General features: G+C 47.0%; 1 protein-coding gene across 1 annotated transcript in view; it reads left to right on the top strand.

Moving 5' to 3' along the window:
• The window catches only part of CSMD2 (CUB and Sushi multiple domains 2), a 258,061-nt gene that overhangs the window by 123,931 nt on the left and 121,434 nt on the right, over window positions 1-12,696 (top strand). The window contains exons 11-12 of the mRNA XM_033519645.1: window positions 5,351-5,454; window positions 8,946-9,058. Of these exons, the coding sequence (XP_033375536.1) occupies window positions 5,351-5,454; window positions 8,946-9,058 (217 nt within the window). The remainder of the gene's footprint in view (window positions 1-5,350; window positions 5,455-8,945; window positions 9,059-12,696) is intronic.

Genomic DNA, 12,696 nt, shown 5'->3' with positions numbered 1-12,696 from the left:
TCCAGACACTTCCAAATACGTCCAGACAAATCCAGACACTTCCAAACACTTCAAAACACTTCCAGAAACATCCAAGGACATCCAGGAACATCCAAACAAATGCAAACACTTCCAGAAAGATCTAAACACCTCCAAAAATATCCGTGCATGTCCAGAAACTTCCAAGCACACCCAGAAACTTCCAAGCACATCCAGACACCTCCACTATCCCAGTCTGCTCCAAGCCCTGTCTAATTTAAACAGTTCCAGGGATCCAGAGCCAGCACCAGCTTCTCTGGGAAAACCTCTCCATCCCCTCCTCACCCTCAAATTAAAGGTTTCCTCAGCCCCTCAGGCTCAGTTTCTGTCCCCACACAGACTCTTCCTTTTGTTTCCCAGCTGTCTTTAAATCCCTGACCTTCCATCCCTGCTGAGCACTCGTTTTGTTAAGGGTTGTAATTAAAAGTGAGTGTAATTATTTGTAATCGAAGCCTCTTTGATATCTCATGTGGAGGGCGGGGAGGTGCCCCAGCAGCTCATCAGGACAGGGAGGCTGTGCCAGGAATGCTGATTTTTCCTGTGTTTTTTTGGGATCCAGCAGGATTTCAGCCCCCAGGGGCAGAGGAGGGAAGTTTGGGTGCTCGTGTTGCTTATGCAGTATTGTAAATTTATTCACATTTTTGCACTGTTGTGGATTTCAGTGCAAGCACTTTCTGTACAGGTGTGACTGCCCTGGCCTGGAAAAGATCAATCCCTGTCCATTTTCCCCTGGCAATGGGAATTCAGTTGAGGACAGTGTTTGGTGCCCTCAGGTTTTTCCAATCTCAGCCCTTGTCTCTCCTCCAGATCTGGAGCAGAAGAACAGGAATTCCTTTGCTGTGTAGCTCCAAAAACCCTTTCTGATGTTATTTCTGCTCTCAGGAGGTGGCAGGGCTTGTTGCTTGGAGTGTCAGGATTCCTGCAAACATCACTCCGTGAGTTCTGGGTGAATCCTGAGCCTGCCAAGGCTCCAAGCTCCCATTTATTCTCCCTTGCCTCTGGACATTGTTGTGTGTTGGCTCCCTGCCTTTTCCAGGGGGAATCTCACAGACTCACAGGATCTCATTTTGGTGGGTTTTTTTTTTGTTTTTTTGTCTTTGTTTTTGGGGTTTTTTTGTTCGATTTTTTGGTGTTTTTTGGGACTTTTTTGTTGGTTTTTTTGTTGGTTTTTTTTATTGGTTTTGTTGGCGGTGGTGGTGGTTTTTTGGGTTTTTTTTTTGGTTTTTTCTTTTGGTTTTTTTTGGTTGTTGTTTTGTTTTGTTGTGTTTTTTGTTTAGTTTTTTCCTGGGAATTGTTTGGAAGCACTAGCAGCCCTGCTGGGATCCTGCTTTCCCTCCCCTCCGGAGTGAGGCAGGGGCAGGATGGAGGAAGATCCAGTGGAGTTCTCCCTCCCTGCTGAGCTCATCCCAAGCCTTCAACCAGCACAGATCTCTGGTGGACGAGGATTTTAATGAGGAATAGCCCTGAATTCCCATTCCCAGGCAGGTTGTGGCTCAGGGCTGTCGTTATCCATGGTGTGGCTGCACAAAACCTGGGTTTTGGGAGACACAAGTGTGGGACCAGGAGATTTTTCTGTGCTGATCTGTTGGGAGGGAGTTAATGGTTGATCAGCTCCAGGAAGGTTCCCTTCATCAAGGGAATGTGCAGGGGAGTGTTCATCCCCCTGATGAAGTATCCATGGGCTGGAATTCAGCACAGCTCAGGCTGTGGAGGGTGTTTCATCCTTTTCCATTATTTTTGTACATTTTTGTCTCCAGAAATCACCAACCTCCAGCTTTTGTGTGGATAGAACAGCTGGTGGTGAGCTGGGTGCAGGCATTTCCTGGGTGTTTTGTAGGATATCACTTCCATTTGGGATTCCTGCTACAAATTATGAAGGAGGAGATGAAAATTGTGAGGAAAAGATGCTCCTGGACTGTGCCTAGTGTTTCACTGAGCCTTTTGTAGTGAATGTTCAGGCCTAACCTTCAGCTCTGTTCCTTTGCTTTAGTGCCAGTGTTGTGCCCAAAGTTTTCCTGCTTTTCCATCAGCAGTGTGACAGGAAAAGCTTCTCCTCTGGCCTTCATGTGCACAACTGTCTTATTTTCCCTTGGGAATTTCCGTTCAAAGGAAGTTCCTTCTCTTCCCCTGGTTGGTTTCTTCCTCAGCTTTGAAACCTGAGTCATAACAAACACAGAATCTGCAAGTCCTGGTCCTTTCCTAAATCATAAATTGCTCAAATCCATTCATTTTAAGACTTCCCAGCTCAGAGATTCCACAGCACAAGGTTCTGCTGCCTGGGCTGCCCGTCCTGCACAGAAATAGGGATTGGTGAAATCAGCAGTGTTTGTGAGCTGTGTGAGGAGATCCCATTGCCTTTTCCTTGGAAATGATAAGTAGTGTTAATTAATTCCAGTAGTGTCCGTTTTGGAAGAGATTTTTGGGTTTAGGTGTTTCAGTGTCATTTAGAGGGAGGGAAAACCACTCCTGAGGCAGGGGAGAAAAGCATCAACTCCTGTGGGAAGGCCACAACTCTCCCTGCTTGTCCTGATCTTTTCCTAAATCATAAAGGGGACTGGAATTGCTCAAATCCATTCATTTCAAGACTTCATAGATTCCACAGCACAAGGTGTTGCTCTGTGGGCTGCCCATCCTACACAGAAATACGGATTTTTGTGAAAAAAATTCAGCAGCTTTTGTGACCTGTGTGAGGAGATCCCATTGCCTTTTCTTTGGAAATAGTTTTAATTAATTCAATTAATAATGCCACTTTCTGAAGGGTCTTTTGGGGTTTAGGTGTTCCATGCTGGAAGTTTTAATTTACAGGCTGGGAAAAGCTCTCCTGGGGCAGGGAGGGTTGGGAGAAAAGCACCAACTCCTTTGGGAAGGCCACAGCTCTCCCTGCTTATCCCTCAGGGATGATCCCAGCATTTCCCATTCCCCAGCCTGGCTGAGGAAGGATTGGGGATGAATTATTTCCAATGCCTTGGGAATAAGGAGCATTATGTGCCTGAGCTGGAGCTGCTGGAGTCGCTGTAATGTTTTTATTGACTCCAGTGGTCTCTGGATCAGGTCCTGTTCCGTGGAGCTTTGGGAAAAGCAGGGAGCTGAATTCAGGACTCATTTACAAGTTCTCTGCTCTATCTTTGGCAAAGAACCTCGAGCCAGAGATCCACTGAGCCCCAAAATCCCCTCCAAATTCGCTGGGAATTCTGTGTCCGCAGGGCTGAGGCCTCCTCACTGACAAACTGGGATTATTTCCCGTGCAGAGGGGGGACATCAAACCTATTTGGGGGATATTCAGATGTTTTTTTAGCTGGTCCCTGGTGCCCTGGGAATTAATTCCGACCACAGTGGGAAAATAAATCACTGGGGAGCTGAGAAATGCATATGATAATTGGGGAATTTGCATAAAAGCTATTTCTGGCCTTTTTTGACATAATGGATGTTGAGGTTTCTCCTGGGGTTATTCCCACCTGGAGCCAAAAAAAAAGCCATGTCTAAGTGGATGGAGGGAGAAGGGCCCCTCCAGGGGATGATTTATCCCAAATGGAGGCAGAAATTCTGGAGCCTGGGAAGCAGGGAAATGAGGAATGTGCTTGTGGAGCTTCAGGTTAGAACTGCATGAGCTGCTGTTCTCATGGAGAGAATTATTGTGGATTTTTCTCCTCGGAATGTGACCGAACTTCCAATCACTTTGGTGGCATTTGGAATCAGGAATCCCATCCCATTTTCCTGCCTTTGCTGATTGCTCCCTGATGCTTCAGCAGCTCCAAGTTTGGGGGTGCTGGTGGCTCTCTGGCTGTTTAGTGAATCATTAAATAATTAAATTAAATGAATTAAATCTCTAGGTTTCACAGGAAAAAAAAAAAAAAAAAGAACAGGAATATGGGTAAATAAATAAAATATTCAGCATCCAAATCTTGTGCCAACCTCTTGAGTGTGCTAGGATGTAATTAGTTGTTTAATTAGGGTCAGGCTGCTCAGGATGCAGCTCCTTGAGTGGCTGGTTGAAGTAATGGTGTGTGCAGATCAGTGTTCTCTGGATTAATTACATTATTCCAGCATTTCATGCTTTTGTAGCCTGCACAGGTTAATATTTGGGTACTAGACAGAAATTAAAAGTTGTCTGAAGCATCACCCAGGCTCCTGGTTCAGCATCCTGGGGCTTTGGAGAAAAACCTCTCTTTTCACAATGCCTAAAATCTCTAAATTTAATTTTCTGTGCATTGAAAAATACTGTGTTCATCTGTAGGAAAGAAAACACAGGACAGCTCAGCCTGAACTGTATAAACACCTTTTTTATTTACTTTTGGTTTGAAATTTGGGGGTTTTATCCCCCTGGGAATCCACACCTGCTCAAGTTTTGCAGGAGGTGCTGCTTATAAAAGCAAGAAAGGACAAAAGCAAGATTTTGGGTTTCTTGGGCTCCAGTTCCTTGTCCCAAACTGAGGTGGAAAGTGTCCCCAGAGCTCTGAGGTCCTTGGCACTCACCTGGCTCCTTCTCCTTTCCTTCTGATTTTTGTGTTGTCTGATGCAGCTGAAAGAAGCATCAACCCACATTTGGTGATTTAATCTGTTAAAAGTCAGGAAATTGAATGCATCTATAAAGGTGTCATGCATTTGAGATGTTTTTGTGCTTTTTATTTTCGCTGGTCAGGTAAAGAGTCCAAGAAACAAAACTCCATTGGTTTCTGCAGATGGGGGATGTGAAACTCTTATTTAATTTAATTAATCTCTTCTTTTTCTGTTTGTTCAGCCTGTTCCAGGCTGGCTTAAAAACTCTGCCCCCTAAATTGGATTTGAAAAGCAGAGATTCCCAAAGCAGCTGAGAGCCTTGGGGCACAAACTTCTGTGGGAGTTCTTCTCCTAAATGATGCAGAGAGGCTGCAAAAAATCCAAAGTCTGGGTGGAACAGGAGAGAAAAAACGGAATAGGGATGTGGTGATGCTGAGGATTGTGACAGCTGGAGATAATTCCCTGACCATTCACATAAATCCATAAATTCTCTCCTGCTCTGGGCACGAACCAGGAGGATTTCCTGAGCCACAAAGTAAAAGACTCTGTGCCAAATCTACCTCCAGAATTCCAGCTTTGGGGAGGGAGAAGGTGGGAAAAGGCACCTTGAGGTCCCAGCACACAAATATTGATATCAGTGAAGTCATCTGAACAAGCAGAGATAAAGCAGAGGTGACACAAATCACCTGTAAACATCCTGGGGAAAACAAAACCAAAACCAAACTTTTGGGGATGTCCAGGAGATTTTGGTGCTTTTGGAAGCTGCTCCAGGATCCATGAGCAGGGCAAGGCTTGGTGTTAATTGATTGTATTAATTGTGCCGTGTCTTTGGCAGGTGATCAAACTCACCTTCGAGGAATTCGAGCTGGAGAGAGGCTACGACACGCTGACAGTGGGGGATGGAGGCCAGGTCGGAGACCAGAAATCTGTGCTTTATGTGTGAGTACCAATTCCCAGGAGATGCTCCTGCCGGGATCCGCCCGGCCAGCTGGGGCTGCGGGGTTGGGATGCAGGAGCTGGCCCCTCACCCGCCAGGTTTTGTCACTTCTGGGAACAGAAAATTCTCCCCTCTGTGCTTCCCTCGCTCTCAGGGAGAGGCTGAGGCTCTGCAGGGAGTGGGAAAAGCTGGGATGCAGAAGGAAAAGCACCCCAGGCACACTCCAGGAGCTGTTTGGATCTCTGTCCCTGCTGCCATCATTTTGAGCAGTGCCACAGGGCTGTAAATCCGAGATCTTGGAGTGGCATCCCCAGCGTTTCACAGCCAGGGTGCATTTGGGGAAACCAGGCTTCTTCCAGCCTGGGATTTGGGATTTTTTGCATCCTTTACTTGCAAATTTGGTGTTCTGTGGAGGTTTCTTCAGCACAGGGAATGTGCAGATGGTCCTGCTTTCCCTCCAGGCCTCTCCAAAACCACTCCAGCAAAGCTGTTGTGTTCTGGCAACTGATGGAGAAGTTCATTGTGTTTTTTCCTTCCTCCTCTTGTTTTTCCACGTGGAACAGCCTCCCAGTCCGTTTTCACATATCAACATCTCCTTGTCTTTCCCAAAGATCTTTTTCCCTGAGGTTTTGTTTCAGGAGTGATCCTTGGTCAGGAACCCCAGCCTGGCATGTGAAGATGGATTAGTGCCCAGGTGTAATTCAAGTGTCCCAGAACATTTCACAGCTGCTTGGTCCAAACCTGCAAATCCCTGCCTTGGGAGAAATTCCTGACATGATCTTCCATCCCATCCCTTTTGGTTTGCCTAAAGCCCACAACATTTTTCCTTAGATTGGATTTTAGTCATTCCATGTTTTTTATCCCCACTCTCTGTTACCTCCTCAGCACTTTGCTGCTGCAAATTTGGAATATCTGTGACTGAGCAAGGTGCAGTGCCTGGAATCTGTTCCAGGAAGTTTCCAGTAAATTTCTGGTGCTAATCCTTCCAGCTCTCCTTTTTTATTTTATTTTTTTGTTAATAATCTCTGAGGATTAATTGAAAGGTAATGAAATGGGAGACAGGTGTGAAGACCACGGTGCTAATTAATGTGCTTGAAAGTCCATGAATCACTTTTTCCAGAGTTTCTGCCCACTCTCAGCTGGATTCACAGATCAGGGATAATATCTGGATACAAAGTGGGGTTTCTTTGGAAGAATCAAAATGCAGACACTCCTGTCAAAGGCAGTAATTCCAATTTTCTTCCTGCTCTTCACTTCCCCTTGGCTGTTGAGGAGCTCAGCCCTGCTGCCTTTCCAATCAAGGAATGCACTTGAGTGCTGTTGCACAGCAGCGAACTCCATCCCAAACGGAGCTGGGAAGGACCATTTGTTTCCAGGCTCATTCCCATCCCTGGAAAATGGGAACAGAGAAGATTGTTAGGCTGAGCTTCCTGACTTGCAGAAGGAATTTGATTTCTTGAAGTAACAAGCACCCAAATCAATCATCCAGCTTGTTAAAAGTGGGGTGGCAAAGGATGCAGAAAGCTTTGAAGCACCTTTTCCTGGAGGTTTTTCCTCTTGGAGTGTTCCTCATTCCTGCCTGGCTGCTGCTTCAATAAATAAACTGAGAATCAACAGTTACACTCCTGAACATCTCTGGGATGCAAAACAGGCACTAAAACAAGATCACTTCTTCATTTAGCAGCACCTGGAGATCAATAAAATCCCTGCTGCAGGTCAGAGCAATCACGGAGCAGAGGCAGGGGCAGAGCTGGGAGAGCTTTGCTGGGATTGTGATTGCAGGGAAAAACCCACTCCGGGTTCCAGGGAGAGCCTGGGCAGTGGCTGCTGCAGGTGTCCCTGTCCCTGCAGCCTGTGACATCTCTGCTGTGGGGAGGAGAGGTCTGTGGTGTCCAGGGTGGTCCCACTCCCATGAGATCCCCACTCCTGAAAGGAGCTGGCACTCGGCAGGGAGCCGAGTTGATGTCACCTGCATTGGATGGGTGACACAGCCCTTGGAGCTGTCACGGAATCCTGGAATGGTTTGGGGTAGAAGGACCTCAAAGCCCATCCAGTGCCACCTCTGCCATGGCAGGGACACCTCCCACTGTCCCAGGCTGCTCCAGCCCCAGTATGGCCTTGGGCACTGCCAGGGATCCAGGGACAGCCCCAGCTGCTCTGGGACCCTCCCCACCCTCCCAACCAGGAATTTCTTCCTAATATCCCACCCAGTTCTCCCCTTTGCCCGTTTGAAGCCATTCCTCCTTGTCCTGGCACTCCAGTTCCTGCTGCAGGATCCCTCTCCAGCTCTCCTGCAGCTCCTGGCAAGTGCTGTGAGGTCTCCACTCAACCTTCTCTTCTCCTGAACATTTCCACCTTTCCCAGCCTGGAACCTGTCCCTTTACCAACTTCACATCCCTCTTCTGGCCTTGCTCCAGCAATTCCATGTCTTTCTTCCGTTGAGTTTAGTTTTATCCAGGAGCCTTTCAAATGCTGCTGTTGTACCTGGGGCCAGGCCCAACCCAGAGCTGATCACGGGGATGAATTTGGATTTATTTAAACACCGCAGAAAAGACAAAAAACCCTCTCACCCCTCTTCACTGGGGCTTAATTTCTGTCTTTCTCACAGGTAGTACCTCAGCAGAAACAGGATAATCACAACATTAAACCCAGGCAGCACAACAGCCCTGGAATAACCTGGAATAAGCATCCTGCCCACACAAACGCTGCTCCTGTTTCCAGGAGCACAGGGAAGGGAGGGAGCTGAGCTCCTCCTGGGGAAGATGCTTGTGTGGGTGAGGCATAAAGCTCTGAAGCTGTTTTGAACCACAACGAGGTGATTAATCCCAGAGGCTGAATGAGCCTCATTAATAGGGAGAGATCAGTGACATTTCCCTAAATCTCCTCATCCCTCCTGGGAGGATCCTGAGGGGAAGGCAGAGCCCTGATCCTGCCAGGATTAGTGGTGCTTCTCAAGGGCTCACGGGGTGTTCAGCAAATCTGGGGCTCGAGCTTTGTCTGCCAGATGCTTTTTTTTTTCTTTTTTAGATCCTTCTCTCAGGGCAGAAATGTAGCCGGGAATGGGTGGAAAGTCATTTTTTGTGCTACTGGAAACCACTGTGAGGGCAGTTCAGAGGGGTCAGTCAGTCAGGGCACAGTTTGGCTTCTGGGAATTTTATTTGTTTGCTGATGTTTTGCCTCAGCGAGCAGGGAAACGATTCCTTTTGCTGCTGGGTGATCCGTTACAATAATGGCAGTGAATTGTAATTATTGCAGTGAGGGTGCAGAGAAGAAGAAGAAGGGAAAAGATTCTTCTTCAAGGAGAAGATTCAGTGCTGGGGCAGAACGGAGAACACGAGAGGATTTTCATCAGGCTTGAAAATCTCCCAGTTTTTTTGGGGATGATTCTTAAATTTGGCATTTTCCTGCTTCTGCAGAGGTCTTTATTTGAGGGTGGGTGAACCTGAGGCCACTTTGAGGCTGGTGATTTGTTGTTGTTATTTTCTTTTTGCAGCCTGACGGGCACCACGGTCCCCGACCTCATCGTCAGCACCCAGCACCAGATGTGGCTCCTGTTCCAGACTGACAGTGTCAGCAACCTGCTGGGCTTCAAAGCCACCTACGAGGGTAATCCAGGCTCCTCCCTCCCAGTTCCCCTTCTTCCACGGGATCAGGGACCGCTGAGTGCAGGGATCTGGGAGAAAAGGGAGCTTCTCTAAACAAATCAAAGCTCTGCAGGGTTGTTTTGTTGGGTTTTTTTCCTTAAGAGCAGCTTTGCTGCTTCCTTTCCCATCCAAGCTGGGTCAGGGCTGTCCCGTTGCCATTTCAGCTGTTTTATTGGGAAAAGGTTTGGGAATGTCAGCTGACAGCAACAGACTGTGCCTGTGGGAGGGGATGGGGGAATCCATGGTTCCAGCACATCTCTGCTGCCAGCTGCTTTAAACTGGGCTGGGCTTTCAGGTGAAATAAAATTTAATATTGGGATTTTTTATCAAAGAAACTCATGGAGTGCAGCAAGATGTGAGTGCTTAAGTCTGGCTTAAGTTGGTGTGTTTGCTGCTGCCACAGGTGTTGGCAAAAACAGGGAAATTGTGAGGGGAAAGTCTCCCTGAGAGCTGCTGGAAGTGTCCAGCAGGAACATTCAGCTCTGGATTTTCCAGGCCCCAAATGCACATTATTCCTTTTAAAGGTGTTTCCTTGGCTGTCCCTGCTTGCAGCCCATGTAATTCTGATTCTCAGTTCAGCTCTGGCTCGTTGGTGTTCACCAAGATCTCTCCCAAATTTCCAATCCCAGCTTCTATCCTCATGAACAGATGTTTTTCATCATAATAAACAATGTTTTCGGATTTCCAGTGCTTGGCAGAAGGAAGTGGGATTAAGCTCTCCTTTCCTGGTGAATCCTTTCCTTCCTCCCCACTGCACAGAGCTGAGGGATGCTGGAATTTTTGGGAGAGGGCTCCAAGCCTTCCAGGATCCTGGGGCTTCTCTTCTCCCTCTTTTCCTTTAATCCTGGGTGATTTGTTGGGAAAACACCTTCCCCTGGAGCTGGTGCCTTCCACATCTGTCAGGATATTCTTGTAGAACTCCCAGCCCGTTGTAACAGCTGGAATAAAGGATTCCTTCAGGCCACACTTTTCAGACATTGCTGAGAAATTTAGGATTGATTAGGTAAGATCCAGACTCCCATAATCTCCTCCTTCTGAGGGATATTCCCCATCAGTGGACTGAAGTCTCCCAAAAAAACCCAACCTATTATTTATTCTACAGATGAACCTGAGTTTATTCCATGCAATAGCACAGAAATAAATTAAAATAATAAATTCCTGTGATAAGAACAGAAACATTAAAACATGTAAAAACCCCACCAAAAACCGGAACAAAGCCAAATTTTAATTCAGTCTCGTCTTGTTCTAACAGAAAGCGAGAATTTCAAATTAAAACCAGATTAATGGGCAGTCCCACACTAATTTAATTTGGATTTCTGCTGGAGTTGGGTAGGAGCTGGCTCAGGTCTGTGCCCTGAGCCCCCCTGCTGCAGGCAGGGGATGATTAAAGGCTGTTCATTGTTGGGGCAGTGCTGAGCAAGGCTTTGGCTGTCAGAGCTGTGGGATTCAGCCCCACGGTGCTGAAGAGGCTGAGGGGCTCTGCAGGGCTGGAGCTGGAGATTTCCTCCCCTGCCCTCTGTGCTTTTAATCCAACTTTTTCATCTTAGCACAGAAATTGATACAATTGATTTCCTTTTATTTCTTGGAATAAACTCCTGCTCATCAGCAGAAGAAATGAGTGTTGGGTTTTTATTTTATTTTTGAACTTTGCTGGGATGGGCTGCTGCTTCCTGCAGCTCTTCTGCCAATTATCAAGGTGGAAATCCAGCCCTGGGTTTATTTTTTTAGGTTCTGCATCTCCTGTATCATTGGTGGTGGGGTCTGTCAGGAGGCCAAGGGGTTTCCATCCCTCCTGCTCTGCTCTCCCATTAAATGAAATGTGAACTGTGCATGGCTGGAGTTTGTCACAGAGCAGGAACTCTGAACCTGAGCCACAGAAGGGCTTTGAGCTCACTCTTGCTGGGCTGAGCTCTGCCAGGGTCCTGTTCTGGTGCTAAGCCTGGCCCAAAGCTCAGGACAGGGCTGATGTGATGCTGATCCTACCAGAGCCCACCGCTGCTGCTCTGCTCTGCTCTGGTGCTTCCAGGTGGGAGGGAGAGGCAGGAAGGGCTTTTTCCTTTTAGTTCATCCCCTCCTTGTTGTTTCGTCTTTACATCCCTTTTATTTCCTCCTCCAGGGAATCCCAGACTGGTTTGGGTTGGAAGGGGCTTTAAAACCCATCCACCCTTTCCATGGGGTCAGGGAAACCTTTGGGGTGGAATGAGATGATCTAATTTTTATTCATTCTTGGAGGCAAAAATTAAAAGGCAACAGAAACACCCTGGTCTTGACTCCTCCAAATTCCTACCTGACACCATTAGCTTTAATTTTTTTAAAAGTTCATTTAAGTACAAAATCCTGTGCATGATTTTCCTGAGTCTTTCCTGACCAGCAGTGACATTTGTGGGGTTTCCTCAGTCTCACAAATCCTCCAGCCTGTGACTATCCCTTACAGAAACCAGAGTTTGACTTTCTGGCAGCTCCAAAAATCCTCATTTTCCCCCAGAAGTGAATTCTGCAAGAGCAGGAATTCCCATGGAGAAGCGGCCTGGATTTGGGGAGCCTGCAGGATGTGTGAGGGAGGCTTTGCTCTCATTCCTCACCCGATTTCCCACCCACCACCTGCAGCCAAACAGCACAAAGATCTCTGCAGAATTCCTGCTGCTGCATTTTCCCCTCAGAAAACACTGTTTTGTCAAAATTTCCCCCCTGTATGAATAATATTTGATGGAGAAGCTGTGAAAGATTCATGTCAACTTGTTTCCTTTCAATAATGTCAAAACACTTGGTTTGGATGTTCTTGTTTAGTTTTGACTTTTATTATTCTAATGTGGAAGTGATTTTTTACTTTAAACATTCATCAAGAGGAATGTTTCAATCTTATTGAAATAACGTGTTTTGATATTTTTGAATCACTCTTTTTTCTTTTTTTCTTTTTTTTTATGGAACGTTTGCCCTGCTAAATATTTCATGGATTTTACTCCCTATGCAAAGAAATGCAGGAACCAGGGGATTTTTCTCAGGTCAGAAAATGGAATTTCCTAATAAATTCCATTTCCTGGCCTCTGTAAGGTGATGAAACCTGCGAGCTGTGCCTGCTGCTAACAAGGAGAGGGTGGGAATTGGGAGCTCTAATCCCTCATTTTTCTCCCATTTTTAACCCCCTGATTTGAGCTGGGGTCGTGCAGAGCGACAGGAAAGGGTGAGGAGGGAGGAGACCCTTCAGTGTTGTCGTTATTCTCCTTCAGCCAAGGGTCAAAATGCTCTGATTTTACCTCACTTGGCTGCATTTTTTCTGAGCTCCTGATGCCCTCAGCACGTCCTGCTTTCACTGATGCTGCACATTCCCAGTTCCTTTGGAATTACAGCTCTGGAACTTTGGCTTCTGCCCCAGCTGGAGCAGCTCGGTGCAGAATTCCAGCGATTCCCATCCCTGCACTTGGGCCCGAGCTCAGGGAAACATTTGGGGCTGGCTCGGGGCTTTTGGCATCTCTGACCTTGTGGGGAAGCTGCCATGGGCTGCCATGGGTCAGGCAGTGTGTGTGGAGGAGTTCTGGGGCTGCCACAATGGGAATTCTTCGTGTTGGGAGGAGTTCTGGGGCTGCCACAATGGGAATTCTT

This window comes from Parus major, chromosome 23, assembly GCF_001522545.3.
Source record: "Parus major isolate Abel chromosome 23, Parus_major1.1, whole genome shotgun sequence".
NCBI classification, from domain to species: domain Eukaryota; kingdom Metazoa; phylum Chordata; class Aves; order Passeriformes; family Paridae; genus Parus; species Parus major.
Note: the sequence above shows the minus strand (reverse complement) of the source record. Positions and strands in the feature narration are given on the sequence as shown.